The 19,376-nt window shown below is 35.9% G+C and overlaps 1 protein-coding gene across 1 annotated transcript in view; it reads left to right on the top strand.

Annotated features, from left to right (window-relative positions):
• CPSF6 (cleavage and polyadenylation specific factor 6) overlaps positions 1-17,591 on the top strand; it is a 31,281-nt gene extending 13,690 nt beyond the window's left edge. The window contains exons 7-12 of the mRNA XM_086480270.1: positions 8-512; positions 1,725-1,817; positions 2,855-2,970; positions 3,303-3,456; positions 4,449-4,643; positions 12,223-17,591. Of these exons, the coding sequence (XP_086336396.1) occupies positions 8-512; positions 1,725-1,817; positions 2,855-2,970; positions 3,303-3,456; positions 4,449-4,638 (1,058 nt within the window). The 3' untranslated portion in view covers positions 4,639-4,643; positions 12,223-17,591. The remainder of the gene's footprint in view (positions 1-7; positions 513-1,724; positions 1,818-2,854; positions 2,971-3,302; positions 3,457-4,448; positions 4,644-12,222) is intronic.
• The last annotated feature ends 1,785 nt before the right edge of the window (positions 17,592-19,376 follow it).

Genomic DNA, 19,376 nt, shown 5'->3' with positions numbered 1-19,376 from the left:
ATTTTAGCTGGACAAACTCCCCCACGTCCACCTTTAGGTCCTCCTGGCCCACCAGGCCCACCAGGCCCTCCACCTCCTGGTCAGGTCCTCCCACCTCCATTAGCTGGACCTCCTAATCGTGGTGACCGTCCACCACCACCAGTTCTGTTTCCAGGACAGCCTTTTGGTCAGCCTCCACTTGGGCCACTTCCTCCAGGTCCTCCACCACCAGTTCCAGGCTATGGGCCACCACCAGGTCCGCCACCACCTCAGCAGGGTCCACCTCCACCTCCGGGTCCATTTCCCCCTCGTCCGCCTGGCCCTCTTGGGCCACCCCTGACTCTTGCTCCTCCTCCACATCTCCCTGGGCCACCTCCAGGTGCTCCACCACCTGCACCACATGTGAATCCAGCTTTCTTCCCCCCACCTGCCAATAGTGGCCTACCTACTTCAGATAGTCGTGGCCCACCTCCGACAGATCCGTATGGCCGACCTCCACCATATGACAGAGGTGACTATGGGCCACCTGGAAGGTGAGTACTTTTGGTGTAATGTGCTTGGTAGCAGACTTTACTCCTCTTGGAGGAAGCATTTGATTTTCCTTTTTACTGCAGATGTTAGAAATAAAGAAAAATAGGGCTGGAAGGGCTCCCAACAGTCTTCTAATTTGCCCCTTTTCACTTCTGTCTGTGAAATATCTCTCGGAAACATGTTTGTAGCAGTAAGAAAATCCTGAAATGCAACACCAGTAATCTCGCTTTCCCTTTTCGGCTCTGAACTGTTTGTCTTCGCTGTTTGTATTTGGCAGTGTCATCATTCCATGTGTTCTACACACAAACTTAATACCACTTCTTACGCAGCAGCTTCTGGTTGTGCTTCTCTCTTAACTTGAAATTCTGACTTGTACCTTTATCATCGTGCTTTGCAAGCTGTCTTTTTAGAATTCTTTGGAGTTCTCCTGTTTGAATATGTGCGTGTGTTGGGTACATACCAATCTCATACCATTTTCATCATTTAGCAGCTCTGCTTGTCCCTTTTTTCTTCAGGGTTCAATTCGAAGTTAATCTTTGTCTCAAAAGCCAGGCGTGAATTTACTGAAGACTTTTATCTTCCTTTCTTGCCAAGATGCTTCTGCTCATTTGGTGCAATCTTGCTGTGTTTGTAGCAAGTGTCTTTTCCTATGGTTAATCCTATCTGGGACAGAGTTTTTGAGTCTCTCTGACTTGTCAAGTTTTTCACATTTTGTTTGGAACATCTTTTTCATCTGTGCTTTCAAGCATCTCTGGCTGGCTGCTGTTTCTTGGTTTTCACCATATTCATATTCACGGGAAATTTTGGGATAAACTGTAAGGAAGACACTTTTTACGTAGTCTCATTTGGATTTTTCACTTGTGATTTTACTGCTAGCATGAGAGACACTTCTCTTGCTTAAAATGTTTTCTACAAAGACGCTTTGCTTTGATTCCTTTATCACAAATTTTTAAAAAACCTCACGCATCTGTACATACTATGTTCATACAGAAACTATAGCAATTCAGTATTTGGCGCAATTGCCTGAAATAATAAAAAGATAAGGTGTTAGTTGTTTTTTGATGGACGAAGTCGAGGTTGTCTGCAGTTTATAGAATGTCTGGGGAGGGAAGGAGTGGGAATAGGACAGTATAACTTACTGTCCAGTATTTTCATTAATAATGTTAAAACTATCATCCATAACTATTTAAATTGTCATTAATTATATATCATAGGCGTTTCACTGGAAATAACATGTCCATAAGAGAAAAATTACATATTCCATTCTATGGGAGGCACACGAAAAATAATACTCAAAACTCAGGGAGGTATGAATTTTTAGACATTTCCTCTTATGCTAAACTGGCTATAGGATCTTGTTCCACTTCTTGCAATTAAGAGGATAGCATTGCTTATTATTCTGCATTTTCTTTCTACCAGAAGAACTAACACTGTTCTAGAAATACCAAGCAGTGGGCCGGTTTAACAGTCTCAACATTTGTCTCTAACACATTTCTCCAAATTTTCTATATGATACAGAGACTGGCTAATAGGACACTGCAAAACTTTTGGGAAAATTTTTGTATAGGTTAACTTCTGTTACGTTGGAAACCCGATATAGGTAGCTTATAATTAAAGTTAAAAGGTGTAATGAGTGTGAGGATTCTGCTTTATTGCTTCCTCCTTACTGTGGCTGGTTTGGAGATCAAATTGGAGCACCTTGAACTTGACCAGAAATTTAAAAAACAAAACCAAAAAACCCAACAAACCAAACCAAACCAATATAAAACCAAAATTAGCTGTAATATGTTGAAGTATCATTCAGAAAATTGAGCGTTTTAAAGATGAGAGACTGTATTTGCTTTTCGTAAGTTATAGCATTCTGGTCTTAGTTAAGATCTGGGAAACAGGATCATATAGTTCTAATTCCAGTATTGTTATGAAAATGATCTCTAATTTTGCTCAAAGTCGCATTGCCTATGTACATGTATTTCCACATCCATTCAATTGGGATAATATCTACTTACATACCTTCAAGGATTTTATGAAAATTATAAATATTTGTAAAGCACAATATTAAGTGCTGCTGAATCTTCAAAATAGATGGGATGAACAAGAATAAGTCTGTATATACAGCAATGTCTTAATTGTTTTTTACCTTTTTTCTTTTTTCTTTTTTTTTTTTTTAGCCTTCAGGATTTTATACTGTAAAATGGTCCTTAACAAAAACCAAAACCAAACCCAGATCCTGCTTTCTTTTCTGTTTGTCACTTTGCTTAAAGTTGCAAACTTGGATTGTTAAAGCTGCAATGATATCTCCTGAAGTTTTTCTTAACCTTTTAAATACTAGTTTTATTGCTTGCAGAGAAATGGATGCTGCGAGGACACCTCTAAGTGAAGCAGAATTTGAAGAAATCATGAATAGAAATAGGGCGATCTCAAGCAGTGCCATTTCGAGAGCTGTATCAGATGCCAGTGCTGGTTAGTAAAACTCCATGAATGTGTTTGCTGTTCTACCCATGTGAAAAGAGTTTATAGTTTTTCTGTTAGGAAACTGACAGCCCTGAAGCCCCATTTTCCTAATAGGAGGCTGAATTTAGGTACAACCTATGACTGATTTTGTACTGTGCCCAATTAGTTTCTGAGAATGCCTTCTGAGAACTGATCTGGACAGCATTTTAATATTTGGTTCTACAGTAAGTGATCTCGGTGGCTGTTCAAGAGAAGAGACTTGAAATGGTAATACTACTACAGATAAAAATCTATATTTTCATTTGCATTATTTTCTAATCATGATCTTATATCGTTTTCAGGGGACTATGGAAGTGCTATAGAGACCTTGGTAACTGCAATTTCCTTAATTAAACAGTCCAAAGTGTCTGCAGATGATCGCTGTAAAGTTCTTATTAGCTCTCTTCAGGACTGCCTTCATGGAATTGAGTCGAAGTCTTATGGTTCTGGATCCAGGTAAAACTTTCCTCTTCCATCTGCCCTTGTAAAAGGGAAGGTGCAGTGCAGGATTAGTTCACAGAGAAGAAACTAAGTCATGTAAGAAACTTAGTGATTTGCTGAGTTGCACAAGAAATGTGTGAAAGAACCAAACAGGTTTGCAGTTAGCTGCCTTTTAATTAACCCTCTTGAAAATTGATCTGACTAGCTTAAATTTATCTCTTAGTTTTATTTAGTATCCTTTCCTACATGGTACTCTTGCAATATGTAAACTTCAACATAGAATTATCTTTTTATCAATTAAGAAGTCCAGTGCATAATTTTTATTAGAATTTGCTGTTGTAAATTAAGATTGAGGATATTTGATGCCAGTTTTCATTTTGCGTGAAAGTAATTTTCGCCACACCTGTCACAGTAGAAATACGCTTGAATTGGGGAAAGAAGTTGGGCAGAATGATTTTGCCTGTTGTCCTTTGTCGTACAGTCTAAAAATCGAGAGTAGGTAGATTTGAAGTTCATGGGCTCTTCTACCTAGTACGAGATTGGTATTTCTTTCAAAATTTAAATGATGCCCCTTTCAGTGTTAGGACAAACAGTGTGCCTCTGGTTCATTTGGGTGCTGTAGCAGTAGTTGGCCTCAAATATTAAAAACACAGAGACAGCTGGTTTTGGCACATACTTTAAGTAGACGGATTGGCAGCCATGTTGTGATCGTTTGAGGTATGGTGCATTCCCCCAGCTGATTTCAGCCATCTCATCCTCCGTGTACTTTCTGACTTCTCCTAGATAGATTAGAAAGTGGATGCACCTTACTCTGTGTAACTTCTTAGCCACCAGCTTTTATACCAACCGTCTTTCATGTTATCTACAAAAATGTATCTGCATCACAGTGAACGGATACTTCTCACATACCCTTTTTTGATCCAGCTCATGCTCATAAACAGAGTACAAAATTGGCATGCGGATGGCTTGTATTTTGAAGAAAAATTTAATGAAGTAATTTCTTTTAGAAGACGTGAGCGATCCAGAGAGAGGGACCACAGTAGGTCACGAGAAAAAAGTAGGCGCCACAAGTCACGTAGTAGAGATCGCCACGATGACTATTATCGAGAAAGAAGCCGTGAAAGGGAGAGGCATCGTGATCGCGACAGAGATCGCGACAGAGAACGAGACAGAGAGCGAGAATATCGTCATCGTTAAAGAAGGTGAGCATATGTTTCGTGTTCTTGAACTGACTGACTTACTAAAAGTAACTACTCTAGGTTTGGGGTTATTTACACAATTAACGTCTGCGTTTAAACGGTCCTGCAGTATGTACTGAATCACTTTCTTGCAGCATCTGACATGAACGTAGGTAAGTAATGACAGGTAACTGGTCTGGGGAGGGAGGGAGTATTCGTGTGGTTATCTTCTGCTGTTTGCATGCTGCCTTTTTAATTTTAGGTGGTATTAACGTTTGCAGTTTTACGAAATGCAATTAAACCAATTCTTAAAAAAGCGGTAAGCCAGACTGATAAGTCTGCTCTCTTTGTAATCTTGGAAGATTATATGAAATTTACGGTTGTATTTATTTGTATTTTAAAATACTGACTTTGTATTTTAAAATCTACTTGTGTAAGGACTGCAGCATTTAGCCCTTCCTATGTCATGTGTGGATTATTTCAATTTAGGGAACACATGTGCATACAGTTGCTGTCCTTCCACAAGTACAGGAGTGTTTTTTTGGGGGTTTGGTTTGGTTTGTTTTTTTCCCCCCAGTGAGTTTTATTCAAATTTAGGAAATATAGCCAGCTTGGCTTTGTTTTGTAAAATATGACCTGTGAATATCTTCTGTCTTCTAGCTAAATTCAGGTATTATCTTCAATAAGATTTATGATCAGTTGTTCCCCACCACCCTGATTTTTCATTCACTCTGATAGTAAAGTCATTTTCTGAAGGCTAGTAAACAAATTGTTTCTTTTCTGGTTGTTTACAAACTAATGTGTTCTTTTGTTTCATGTATCTGCAGTCTTGCATGCATCAAATGTCTAGATAGCTACGGAGTAGCATGCTAAATAATGCTTTTTTCAGTGTACTGCTGAGAGCTTTCAGATACATAGAAATGTTCATCACATTATTATATAATGTACCATTTTGAGGACTGGGGATTCAGGTTACCCATGATTCCTTATATTTGAGAATTGGAAAAAAACCCTACCTATTAGTTTATCTGCAGCGGTCTTTTAGCTTTTTAGAAGAACTTCTCACTACATCTGCACTAGAATTGAAGCTTGCAGGCTTGCCTGTCTGCCCAGCTTCCATGTCTTACAATCACCCTCGGATTAAGTTTCCAGATTTGCATGTGGTATTTATTCATGGAAGTTAATTTACGGAAGTTAAATAGAGCAATACTTCTTGGAAATCATATAAAATTTAGTATACTCCTAAGTGAAAATATAATTTTGTCTTGGTTGAATGTCAGGTTTTCAGTCAGACGTCTGTGTCACTGACTCCTTTGGGAGAGAACAAATTCTGATACTAAATGCTCTAGTCTATTAAGTGGGTTGTTGTCCTGGGTTCATGTACTAATAGGGGACACACAAAGCAGTAACTGACCTAGAGAAGGGGAGTCAAAAGCTTAAGTAGGAAGGTGGAACGTGGCAGCTGAAATAAAGTTGGCAGTATATGTATCTGTTAATGCCACTTTTTGTCATAAAAATGGATTGGTAGAAATGTATAGAAATAAGTAGAAATACAAAAATAGCAACTGTGGTTCTTCTTTGTAAAGTATCAGAACATAAAAATACAGATTTAACAAAAGTAAATGTAGTTTCTTTTGTTGAACTGGATTTTACCTTTTATGATAAATGAGTATTTGTGATATTTGCAAATAGTTGTTATTAATAGGAGGTAACCATTGAGCTGAGTGATGGATGCATTTCCAGAGCGTTTTCCTTCTGGTGGAGATGAGCAAGCCATACTAAAAATTGTTAATAACTTGGAATTTAAGATAATTTTTTTTTCCTGTGGCATACCATATTAATCTAGCTTTAATTTTTGTGTATTTAGTGTTGTGCGTGTAGATATGGAGTTTCTGTGCCAAGTACAGATTCCCTACCCTGTCACCCCAAGAAAACATACCAAATAGCATTAGGTTGTATTTTATCATTGCCAAAGCACAATTTTAAAATGAGACTGTGGTTTCAGTCTCCGTTCAGGTGGGATATATGTATGCAACATCCTTCAGTTTTGTTGTGTGCTGGGACATCTCTTTCCTTTCAGAGGGGTTGCATAGGTAAGATTCCCTTGTGCAAAGAAGAAAATAGGTCCTAAGAACTTTATTTAAAGGGCAAATTTAGTATTCTGCATGTAAATAAAAGCATTTGGTATTTTTTTTTAAAGTTAAGTTGTAAACATTTTGTCTTGCTGCTGTCTTAATGAAGAAGGGCTTTATTGCAGTTTTGTTTTTATATATTTATACGCACACACGTATAAAAGAAGTACAGTTACCTCCTGGTTTGTATGTTTCATTTTCACTAAGATGTATGTTGCCATACATTTTTTGTTTTGTTCTTTACATTGATTAATATTCATAAACGGATTTAACAGTCTCAGGCATTTAATAAATACCAGCAGTGCTGCAAAGCGTTACTCCCCATATTACTGTGTTTTGCCAGATAACATGAAGTTGCCTCTGTGCCTGCACCCTATGAATGGCACCTATACTTCTCCTTATTGTGTACCTATAGTCATAACTGTCATACTGTACTGGCATTTTAAAAAAAATGTTACACATCTAGTTTAGAAGAATCTTAAAGGTCCATTGTGAACATTTTTGTATACAGTGAAATTCAGTTTGTACTGTATTACATTTATAGAGATGGGTTAAATTGGAATCACTTACTAAATGTGTTTATAATAATAAAACTCTATTAAAAAGTTTAGATGTACCATAGCAGGTATTTACACTTCTGTTTGTACACTGCCTGATTTAAAATTAAATTCTTGCAAGATTTTTGTGCCTTCACTTGAGTAAGGCTTCATGTGCATTGATAATCCATTCTATAAACTGAATGTTTCCTTGAAGCATCTTGCCTTTGCTTGTAGAAAGCCTATAGATGTAAGAGAACAATGGGTTTAAGACAAATGGCTAACCTGTATCAGTAAAGAAAACTGCGAATCCAATGGAATGATATTTAGAAGGATTAACAGTAAAATTAATGTGTACAAACAGAATAGTAATGTAACTTCATCAGCATGAGTCCTGACTTTTTTTTTAGACAGAATTTTTTTTTTTTAGTTTAATTGATACTCAATGATGTATTCCTAGCTGATACATTGTCCCAATCTTAATCTGTCTGAATTTCTATAATTGCTGAATGTTAAATTTCTCATTTTATGTTTTTGTTATTGGGTTGATTATTTCCTATTTAAACTGGATTTGGACTGAATTGCAAAGACAAAACCACAACATTGTAACAGTTGATATGTATGTAGACTTTGTACTCCATATTTCATGTTTTTTCTTTGATTTTTCTGCTCTCAAACCACTGTAAGCAAAATAATTTAAAAGTTTAAGGCTCATATGCCTCTTCAAAAACTGCTCTCAGCACTCTGTGAAATAGTTTTGGCTTTGGAGTGATCTAAGACCCAACATAGGCGGAATTTTTTGGTGTCAGTAGGAGGGAAAATGGTACTCATAGTTTAAGTAGTATTCATTATATTTTTTTTTTGTATAAGTAGCAACTGTCCTGTAACAGTGTGTTAGCAACCACTGAAACATCAAGTGAAGAATGAAACTAGCCTTTTAAGAAACCTTGTAAATTAATAGGAAAATGTCTATTTTTGTAAGTTATTTCGATAATAAGCTTCTAGTTAATAACGGAATTTTAAGTGAATCATGTGGTAACACTGTTCAAGACCTGGATATTTGTACCAGTCTAGTGTTATTTCAGATCTTCTTTGTATTAAGCTTTATGAATGTTACTTACCTAATCTCTTTTTTTAAAATGCATATTTTTGAGGAAGCACATATGTGGGGCTGGCAGTATTCTACTGTATTTAGCATTCATCAGAGAGCTAATGCATCTGATTGAGTATTTGAAATCTACTGTAGAGTGAGAGAGGAAGCTGTGCCACTGTTTTATGTGCTTCTTAGAGTCTGTTTTGTGGCTACTCTGGTGCTTTACAGAAACATAGTTTGTTTCTTAATGTTCAGTGATTTCCCTCATTTTCTTGAGGGTGATAAGATGGTTCAAAAAATGAACTGAAAATCTTAGGCTGTTGTTTGTTTTCAAATGCATAATGTCATGAATTTTATTCATTTTTTTCCATGAACATGTTTCTGTAATTTTGTTGTCTTCTGAGGTGTCTTTAGACATATTTATATTTTTGTGTTCCCCACATCCTGTGCGTTTTTCTTTTGTTTGTGAAATCGGTAGTTTTGCAACTTTGAGCTGTGTGAAAGTTCCCCAAGAAACTTTAAGGCTTTATAACATTTGAAACATAAAGAAATTACTTGTCACTGAAAATGTTGTTTGATGCAATGTTTTCCAAAGAATGAACGCATTTGTTTTTTTCCTTTTGCTCATTGTGGTTTGAGATCTAAGACTTCTTAAAAAAAAAAAAAAAAAAAGATAAATGAGATCTTGATCTTCATTTTTATGTTTTCCTGTGGCAGCCTGATCTACCTTTTTGTGTCTTCCTCATATATTAATGTGAAAGATACTTGCTAATAATTCACATCTCTTTAATTTGTGAATGAAAGATTGAGTTTTCTGAACGCACCTCTCTGTTCATCCGTTGTTTTTGGTGAATAGACAGGCTGGTATAGTAGGAGAAAGACATATGATGAATGAAACTAGTTTGGGACCTTTCTTTTTCTTCCCTTGTAAAATTATTTATAAAATCAGGAAATTGTTCTGGTGTTGATCTTAAATTATACACTAAGGTTGAACAAAGATACCAGGTAAGTACACTAATAATAGGGGGGGGAAAAATATCCAACAAATGGAAGAAGGTGCTAGTGGTGGTAAAATAGTGTATTTGCACATGTATGATAAACAGAATCACATATGTATCTCAGCTTACACACAGAAAGACAAATATGTAGAGTCAAGCTCGAGATTCCTTCTTTCTCACTGTGTTACAGCTAAAGCATCTCAGTATTTGGAGGTTTGTTATGTTCTGGAATCTAGGTTAAGTTAAAACAAATTTTGGCTTTCAAGCTGATAATTTCTGTGGGATTTTTGCTTTGTGTATTTTTTTTTTCTTTATGTATAGAATAAAATAAAATAAAGGAGAGTTACGTGAAGTAATTCTTAGGAGCTATTAGGATATAATGACGAATGTGTATTATGCATTTTACTGCAATGTGAACATGTTGAGAGATTGAAATCCAATCTCTGAAAATAATCAGAAATTACACTACTATAACAAAACTTGATGGGTCTATACACATACAGTTTAAACTACTGTAGAATTTTCACACTTCTAAAAGCTGTTTAAAGCTTTTACATGCTTATTTGGATAATTGGAATTAAAGGGGAAAAGTTAGAGTTGGTACTGCAAGATGCTTTACATATAGAAGAAATCTGTTGGGTTTTGTTGTAAGAGTCTGTCTTTGTGGAAAAAAAAATGCTCAAGTTGCATCTTGCATATATATAAAAAGGTTTGATCACTTAAGTTCTGGGATTTCATTTGTGAAATGTTCTGGCATAAACCCCTAACTTTTAAACCACAAAATAACTACTTAACAGATAAGTCTGAAATTTGGGTTTTATTAGTAGAAATGCTGAGAAACTGATTGCTGTATGGTGTTAAATTGTACAAACCTAAAACGTGCTTGGGACGAGTAGCTTATACGAGCTTGAGGCAGATGGAAAACAGCATTGCCAAGAAGTACTGACTAGAGGTTTAATCTTTTTTTTTTTTTAAGTTGATTCTTACTTCAATATTCTACTTGCTTGTAGAATACTGAAAAGGGCTGAGCATGACGGTATAATCCATACAGATTTATTTATTCCTTTTGGAACCACAAAGGCTTCCAGTTTTGCCAAGATGCAGTGGCAGAATACTTGGAACCAAAATGTACACCACTTTGGATTTTAGTTGGTCGTGGTTTTTGAAATGAAGGTTCAGTGTGGTGACCTTCTTAAGAGCCCTATAATGCAAAGCATTAATCCTAAATCCAGTTTATCATGCGTTCTTTGAAGTTCCTGTAGTTCCATATCTAGCCAATTATTCCCAGGAACTGAAGCTTTCTTATGCTAGTATTATAAATCATATATATGTGGTGCTTTGGATCTGTTAACTGTCGCCATAGAAGTGATAAAGATCCATAATTCTTGCCGCAGCAATTGTATGATGAGAGCAGCAAATTCTGACACGCAGTCTCACAGCTGTCATATAGTTACTTTCTCTACTAAAAGACTGAGCTTCTCCCCTGTCTGCGCTAACTTAGCTCACAACTCTGAACACATTTTCTTGTGGAGGCAGCGCTTTGTCACTTTGCTACTAATTAATTTTAAAAGTACATAACAGCTATGGGAATTTTAGTCTCTGGGGAAGAAGCTTCCCCAAAAGTAGTTACTGGTCGTTACCTTCATGACTTGAGAACAAAGTCGGCGATTAAGATAAGAAATTCCAGTCACTGCTTTGGATTTGGATTAGTTTATGTGCATACTGTAGTGTATAGATCCTATGTGGTTACATGGGGTTTTTTTAAAAGTTGTTATTAGCAGTCACTTTGAGGAAAGGATGAAGAAATCTGTCAATTATTCATGCAAAAATTGGGTACTTTGTTTTCCCGATTGCTTTGAAATTATTATACTAGTAGAAGAATATTTGACAGCTGTGTACTGGTGCACGTTCATGAAATTGCTCCTCTAAATGTCTTGTTTTTCAAATGAACAATTTAATGTGTTGGTTTTTTTGATCAATTTTATTTAAACTATTTTGAAATTATTGAATGTTGAAAATTGTGAATTATTAATGAAATGAAGATAGCTAATTGTTTTGTAATGGAATTCAACTGAAATCCAGCGTATGGAATTATACCATCGCAAGTATTTTGTGAACTCTTACAGTAACTAACTCTGAATGATGTGGCTCCTTAATTTGCCAAAATAGATGAGAGTAGGAAGTAGGGCTTGGGTTTTTTTCTAGGGCAAGTAGATGAGGAAACCTGCAAATCTATATTGTATTATTTGAAAAGTGGGTTCTTGTGGTTAAACTGCAAGCGTGTATTTTTAGATGTGAAGCCCATCCTGCTTGCCACTAGTCTGAAAATTTTGAAGTACTGCTATCAGATACTCTGTGCGTTTAAATGTTACTGAGCTGTGAGCCATCCACTTCATTATACAATCAGTGCATTACTTAAATGTCAAACCAGCTTAAAACTTCTGTAAGTGGGCAGGTAAAAATGTAAAAATCTAGTTGTGGCAAAACTACCTTACGTGCTTGTTCATTTGCTCTTGCAGAATGCATACTTTAGGAAATGTTCTATATAAATGTTTCCATCAGTCACAGGAACAGTAGCTATTTCTTCTTTTACCATTCAATACTTCAACTGTGAAATTTATATTCTTCCAACTTTGTTGTACAACAACATTAATTTTATTTTTAACTACTGTATTAGAAAACAATCCCGTGCACAAACAAGTAGCTACTGCTTCTGGGTATTTTGTGTTAGTTTACATTACGGTGAAGTAAATGCACGAGTCATGTATGTATAGATAAGCCAACAATTTTCTGTGTATTATGGGGACTAGCAAAATCTACATCACAAATTTTGACACATTACAGCTGAAGGAAGAGGAACAGCGTGCAAGACAAGATACATTCTTCAAGGAAAGATGCTTGTCCAGCAGTTTGCTTCATGTGATTGAACTGAGCCTGTAAGGATTCATGGATAAAATGAACAGGAATAGATCTGAATAAAGCAAATCTGCATACATGGTAACCAGTAGCTCTTTTACTTTTTTATGTTGCTTAACTGTTTTATTTGAGGGAAACCTGTGTGATTTAAACCTTATAGCTTTTGCAACTTTATTACTGGTTATATACATTTGGCAATTATAATGTGCAAGCAATTGGAAAAAGTCAAGTAAATGCTTGTTTTTATAGTAGTTTGTTCATGTTAAACTGTTCATATGATAATGTCTGTACACAGCACCACTGATTACAGTAGATGTAGTGTTGTAATAAACTGTTTAATGGGGCTGATGTGTAAAGCTGTTCAAGTTATTTGATGTTTACACCTCAGGGAAAGTCTTGTGTTCAGCAATATTTAAAGATAATGTTACAATGAAAACATTGATGCTGTCTTTAAAAACATCGCAATAGTTCTTGCATATGCCTCAACCTAATCTTGCATTCAGTCAGTTAAAAATACTAATGTTGCTCTCACACATTTCATTTTGATATGAAAACAGGGGGTTACATAAAACCTTTAATGCTATTTTGCTTTCTAGCAGTGTTTACCTAGGTGGCTTGTGAATTTGCTAATTGACATATAAAACTGTAAAAACTGCAGCTCTTTGTAGTCTGTTGTTTAGAGGAGAGGTGATCCTAGGTCTGTGATTTTTAGCACACCGAAAATTTTCTCCCTCGTACAGCCTTGATCCTGATTGATGCTACAGTTAACTTAAACTGTTCGTATGAACTTAAACTGTCCATAAGAAAGGGTGGAAAAGTTAGGTTTAAAAAACAAGACAAAACCCTGCAGTTGTTTACAGTTTTATAGTGCTTGTGTGTGTTCCCTCTCCACCCCCAAGGCTGTAGCAGTCTGTACATAGTTGTATATTAGAAATGTGCCAGAAGAAAACAGATGTTTCCATTTTTCAGACTTTATGGGTTTGGTATTTTCTTAATACTTCGGGGTTTATTCACACATGCATATACAAGAGAAGGAACACTTGTATGTCCTTGTTCAGTGATGGGCAATATTTAAATGTAGTGAAAAGTGGCGCTAATTAAATCTGTCAGATGAGGTTTTGTAAATTTACCTAAAAACAAATTATTGGACCTCACAGTGAAAGTTGACTTCAAATTTAAGAATTTGTTTCAAATTTCATGAAGTGTGAAATGCAAGTGAATAGAGAGTTCATGTAAGTTGCAAAAACTTAGTTCCTGGCAGCCTTGCATGAAGGCTCACTTTTAGTCTATTGTAAATCGTTATGTCACAGAATTATTTTTGGAGTTTTCACTTATTCAAATAGTGCACTTAATGTTTTAAGTTAAGTTTCAAGACCTCAGATGGCTTTAAGAGGCAACTCCTCTTAGACCACCCTTGATTTCTTTTTTTACTGATTTTGAAGATTTGACAGCTGACCTAAAATGTTATGCTGTTCAGGAAACCATTTGGTTTTCCAGAGCATTTAAAGCATGTGCTTACATTCCCTAGGTTTCAGGGAATGTAAACATATGCTTTAAGTACTGTATTTGCATACGTGCGTGATTTTTGTGTTTTACTGAGTTGGGACCAGTAGCCTGTGCAACTGCGAAAGTTTTGCAGAAGTCTGAAATATTTTTGTCACCTACCACTCAGCCAGGTTTCCCGCAGCCAGGTTGATGCTGTTGGACTTGGCTACAGCTTCAGACTCTCTCCCCTCCTTTTTTTTTTTTTTCTTAAAGTGTGTACCTCAGTTCCTCATGCATGGGATCACTGGTGTTTGTTGAACTATTTGCTACTGAGAAGATATTTGACATGTTTGTTTAATCCTGTTTGAAACTGAAAACTGCCTTTTAAAATTTTGTAAAACTGAAAGTTGTATCAAACAAGTCATGGCTCATTTCCTGCTTTTTGTGAATAGGTGTTGGTTACAAACAGTATTGTTGTAATTTTTTTTTCTTTACTTAAAAACATTGTTTACTGCTGTGTGTAATAAGCTTAAGGAAGAAATAACCTGCCTGTAGCTGTTACATGGGGAACAGCTAATACTGCAGAGGCGGCAGGTAAGTAATGTTCCATTGCATAGATAAATTAAATCTTAAAATAAAAAAAGTAAATTTACAAGCTTTTTATGCAGGAACTGATATTTTACTCCACGTTGAAATAGATTTAAGGAGACTGTTGCTCTTTTTACACAGAGTGTAATTTCTCACTCGCATATAGATTTCCATTGCTGGCAATGGAAATAGCAGGGAGGGAATAGCAGGGGGGAAATAACATAGGTTAAACTGAGTGATCATTGTGACTTGAGAGACGAAGTCCCCATATTAAGCCCCTTATTTCTGCCTATTCTCTGAATAGTTTTAACTGATAAATGTACTGTGTTGCAATTTAGATAACACCCTCTTGTTATTGTGAGTTTCATTTGTTAGATTTTTTTTTAGCAAAATAAAAAAATGTACAGAAAAAATCCAAAGACCCTGATAGACACCAAAAAGGAATATGCCTAATGCACATCATGTATAACTGAATCTGTAGTAGAATTTTTACCAGGTTTCTGTGTATTAAACATTACTGGCAATTTCCTGTGCACACTCAGGAAGTAGCAGTTTGGTATTGCTGACTGGTGATGATGCCATGATGGCTACTGCTGTGCTCTTTGATATTCATCCAATTGTATTTCATCTCCTTTTGCTGATGAAAGGACAAATACTCTTAATGAAATACTTTATTTCTTTCAAATATTGATTTTATAGGTAATGTTGACAATAATATTGTAAGGCTGTGTCCTTTATCTTGAAAGACAAAACCAACAAGTAGGGACTGTGAGGGGTGGTGGTGCTTTAGCAACAGAAGTTGTTTTACTAGAAACTTGATTTTTAGAAGTAGAAAGGTTTGGGTTTTTTTAAGTAAAATTTCTACTGGACTATATGTTTTGACAGGTCAAAAATACTTCTTCAGAAGAAGAACATAGCATTTTGGAAACTGTACAGTCTTTTTTTTTTTCCTCACTCCCTTTTTGCTTTCTGTGCCAATAATTTTAGTTCTGATTGCGTTTTGAAAAGTGTTTGTCAGAACTTTTTCAAATTTTTATTTACAGTGTGGCTTATAAGCTTGGATATCTGCTTTTGTGTGAAACTTTAAGGTATCTTACTAAGTTTAGGCGTTAGCTTGATTTTTTTTTTTTTTTAAAGAGTGAGTGTTTTCTGGTTTTGTTTTTTTGAAATTGGTGAGGCTTAGTTTTTCTAAGTGTATTTTTTTACCTGGTTGTTCAGTTGCATACCCAAACCCTTGTAAATGTGTTCCTAGTTGTATGTGGATAATCGGAGATTTCGGTGTTGTATATACTTGTCATATGTGTTTCTAGTAAAAATACATGGCATTCTTTCTAGAAATACTTAATTCCTGATTTCCTTTTCTTACCCACTTGCTGTCTGTGTACAGGTTAAACAGACTTTGCTCCTATTTTTATTTATAGAATTTCATACATAGCCTCTTAAAAGTTACTATTGGTTCTTGTGTAAACTGAGATACAGCCTTAAATTTCTTACATAATGCTCATTAAGATACCGTCAGTCATGTAGTTTCAAGTATAAAACATGCATGTTTAAGACTGGTACTCTTCAAAAGTCCAAGACACTAAATTGCTTCTGCATTGAAAGATAAACCCTTCAAGATCTTGGAGAAGGAAAATGCAGGTCAGTGTGCATATACTTAAAGCAAATTAAATTCTTTCCAAACTAAGTATTTTGATGTAGGAAAGAAGTGACATGGATTTATTTAGGATTTAAATTATTTTGGTAATTGACTGCACAGGTCTTAAACATAGTGGTTGCAGCATGCTAATTAGTCATGGTGTTTATGTAGAAACACTGTCTTTTGCAACTGTTTACTACGATGCCTTGCAATTAATATTGCAGACAGATTTGGGGTGGGTGGGGGTGTTGAGGTGGGTTTTTGGTTTTGCTGTCGTTACTTTCCCCCCCAAATTAAGATCTGATATGCTGTGTACTTACAGATTTATTTTAGCTTTAGAGGTTGAATTATTAAGCAGCAGTTCGGAGCATAGAAGTTCCTCAAATTGATGTTCTCATGGGATTTTTTTTTTTTTCCCTTCCCATGTTGGACAAAATGTGATGAAGCAGCTCATTATGTTTGTATATTATGCACTTGTTAGTTCTTGAATCCTTTCTATAGCCCCAGTTGTTGCAGTGGGTTCTAGATTCTGGTATATGACCTATGCCTGTGCTGAAATCTTTTAAAGCTTCTTTGGAAATACACTAGTTTTGCTGAAGTCTCTTGAAATTAGTGAACGGTGTACCTTTGATGCCAATTAAATGGAGCATTTAAGTTGTAAAAATTCCCATCTATTCATACCATGTAATGTGATTTTTACATGATTCCTGCTAACACTTTGGAGTATATTCAAGTAATATACTTTGGCCTCACCCTCTTGTATACTGTATTTTGTAATAGAAAATATTTTAAACTGTGCATATTATTATTACATTATGAAACAGACATTCCCTTGATCTTCAAATGTAAGAAAATGAGGAATGTGTGTGCTTTTATAAATACAAGTGATTGCAAATTCAGTTCCTTACTACTGCAGGTGTCCTTTTTTAAAATAAATTTTTTTTAGAAAAAAGGAAAAAAAAAAAAGGCAAGTGTTTTGAAGGTGAAATACATTCCTATTTGCTAAACCGTTAACATTTTTGTGACGATTACCAACACTGCTGACTTTCTAAACAAAAGGCTGTATTGTCTTCCTGTACCATTCCATTTCCTGATTCCCATTTTGCACAAGGATGTATGAGTAAGCTGTTCAAGACATGGTTTCAAAATATGGCAGGGGGGGCTTCTCTGGGTTGGAATGCAGAATTGCAATGCAAAATGTAAGGAAATGGATGCCTGTCAGAATGTCGGACTCCAAAGGATTTTATATATGTAGTAAACAGTTTCCTGATACAGGCCAAAGAGTCTGTTGAATACTTGAGTTTCTGGAGACCTATATTTCTCAACAAGGTAAGATGGTATCCTAGCAAATGTGGATTTTAATACATTTTCAGCAGAGGTATTTAGTTAATCTATAAGTTTAGGGATCATTTCATCTTTTTTAGATGTTACACTTGAAATATTGCATAACTTTTAGCTTTCATGGGTTTCTCTTTTTTTTCAGCCTTTAGGAGACTGTTAAGCAATTTGCTGTCCAACTTTTGTGTTGGTCTTAAACTGCAATAGTAGTTTACCTTGTATTGAAGAAATAAAGACCATTTTTATATTAAAAAATACTTTTGTCTGTCTTCATTTCAGCTTGCCTGATATCTTTGCGGTGCTCATTATTGTCAGAGTCTTTTCAAATTTTCAGACATTAAAACTTTTAACGTGGTCATTCTGATGTTGTAGCTAGATTCTGTGCTGTAATTATTTCTGAATCTAGAAATAGTTTTGTTCTTGCCAACTGTTGTCCTTCTTATCTGGTCTTTGAAGAGTTTTTGCAGGGTTGAAATTAGTGAGAAGTGCAGACTTTTTTTTTTTTTGTCAGTCATTTTTCTGTAAAATGCAGTGACCCATGTGTACTGTGTCACCTGAATGCAAAAAAAAACAACCCAAAAGCATGCTGTGGAAAGCAATTCCAGTCTCCTAGAACTACATTTTCAGAATCAAACATTAGCATACCAATGTTTGGAGCTGTGGGCTTGCTATATAGGAGGCATTAAATCGGTGATGATAAAACTTTTGATTTTAATCTGGCTTCTTGAGTTGACTAAATTTGGCAAATGTTACTCATTACAAAGCATGTGTGTGTTAAACAAGTGGTATAAAATAGCTGTGCGGCAGGTTGAGCTGTTGGCTCATCTCATGCAGACAGTTGGTCTGGTACCAATGGCAGTATCATCAGGGAATGATTTAGAACTTCTTGCGGCACTGGACTTTCATGGGCAGATGTTTTACTCTGCTGCTAAATAAGAACACTGTTTTATATAAAACTCACATCTGTATGTTATGGACAAAAAGTCGTTAGTGTTGCCATACCGTGCCATACTAGTGGTGAACTTTTTGTAATTAATAATATCTGTTGAAGTTCATTTACTGTAGCACAAAATGAGCCATATCCATTGTACCATCTTAGATCACTGGTACCATTTTATAGTGTTGTCAGCTCCAACTTTTTTTCTGTGATGAGCATCTGGCATTTGGAAGTGGTAAGATTATATGAGAACACTGGGTTTCATTTGGGAAAAATATTTTTTTCCTAATCTTTACAGCTTCAAAAAGTCTGAAATGCAATCTGATTGGCTTGGAAAATCACAACATTCATGATTTTATTTAAACCTGATTTTTGAGTGAATGAAGGTGGGCGATTGTACAGGTCTGTGTAGAGGAAACAAAATGCTCGTTAGAAAAGGAACCCGGATTTCTTTGCTAGTGCTCTGAACATGTAATAACGAAAATAACGTTCACTTACTCTAAAAGGCTCAGACATTAATTGTTCAAAATAGCAAGCAACAGGATAGCAAAACTAACTTGGCCACTAGTTATTTACGCGCTGTGTCTGATTTTCACAGTTAACCTGAGTTTTTAATGACATGAGTGTTGTAGCCAGGCTTCATTGACCAAGTGGAGGTTCGGACAGAGATAGAAGGAGTGTTGGGCTGTGGCTGGTGGGGTTCAGGGGACTCCAGGTTTCCTTCCAGTAGGCGAGCACAGGGGAAAATCAGTTCTAACTCATGATTTTTAAGGTATCTTTTTGCAATTTTCCTGCAGGTTAGGGTGTTGAGCAGTTCCCATTGCTGAATGGAAGAGAATTGTAAAGCATCTCGTCCCCAAAAACGTGGGATGTATACTCTAAGATAAACACAGTGAGGATTCAGTAGTACGTGGATGAATTCATTGTGGAAGCATTAAAGTGTAGGTTCACTAACCAGGATGCCAGATCATCAAGGAATGATTTGAAATGGTATCAGAAGAACGAGGAAGGTGAGCACCCCCAAGTATGGGGGTTTTTTTCTTCCACGTAAGCTCTCTGGGGGAAATACCATCCCTTGAGTTGGAGATAAGGAAA

This window comes from Leptosomus discolor, chromosome 1 (assembly GCF_034619465.1).
Source record: "Leptosomus discolor isolate bLepDis1 chromosome 1, bLepDis1.hap2, whole genome shotgun sequence".
NCBI classification, from domain to species: domain Eukaryota; kingdom Metazoa; phylum Chordata; class Aves; order Leptosomiformes; family Leptosomidae; genus Leptosomus; species Leptosomus discolor.
Note: the sequence above shows the minus strand (reverse complement) of the source record. Positions and strands in the feature narration are given on the sequence as shown.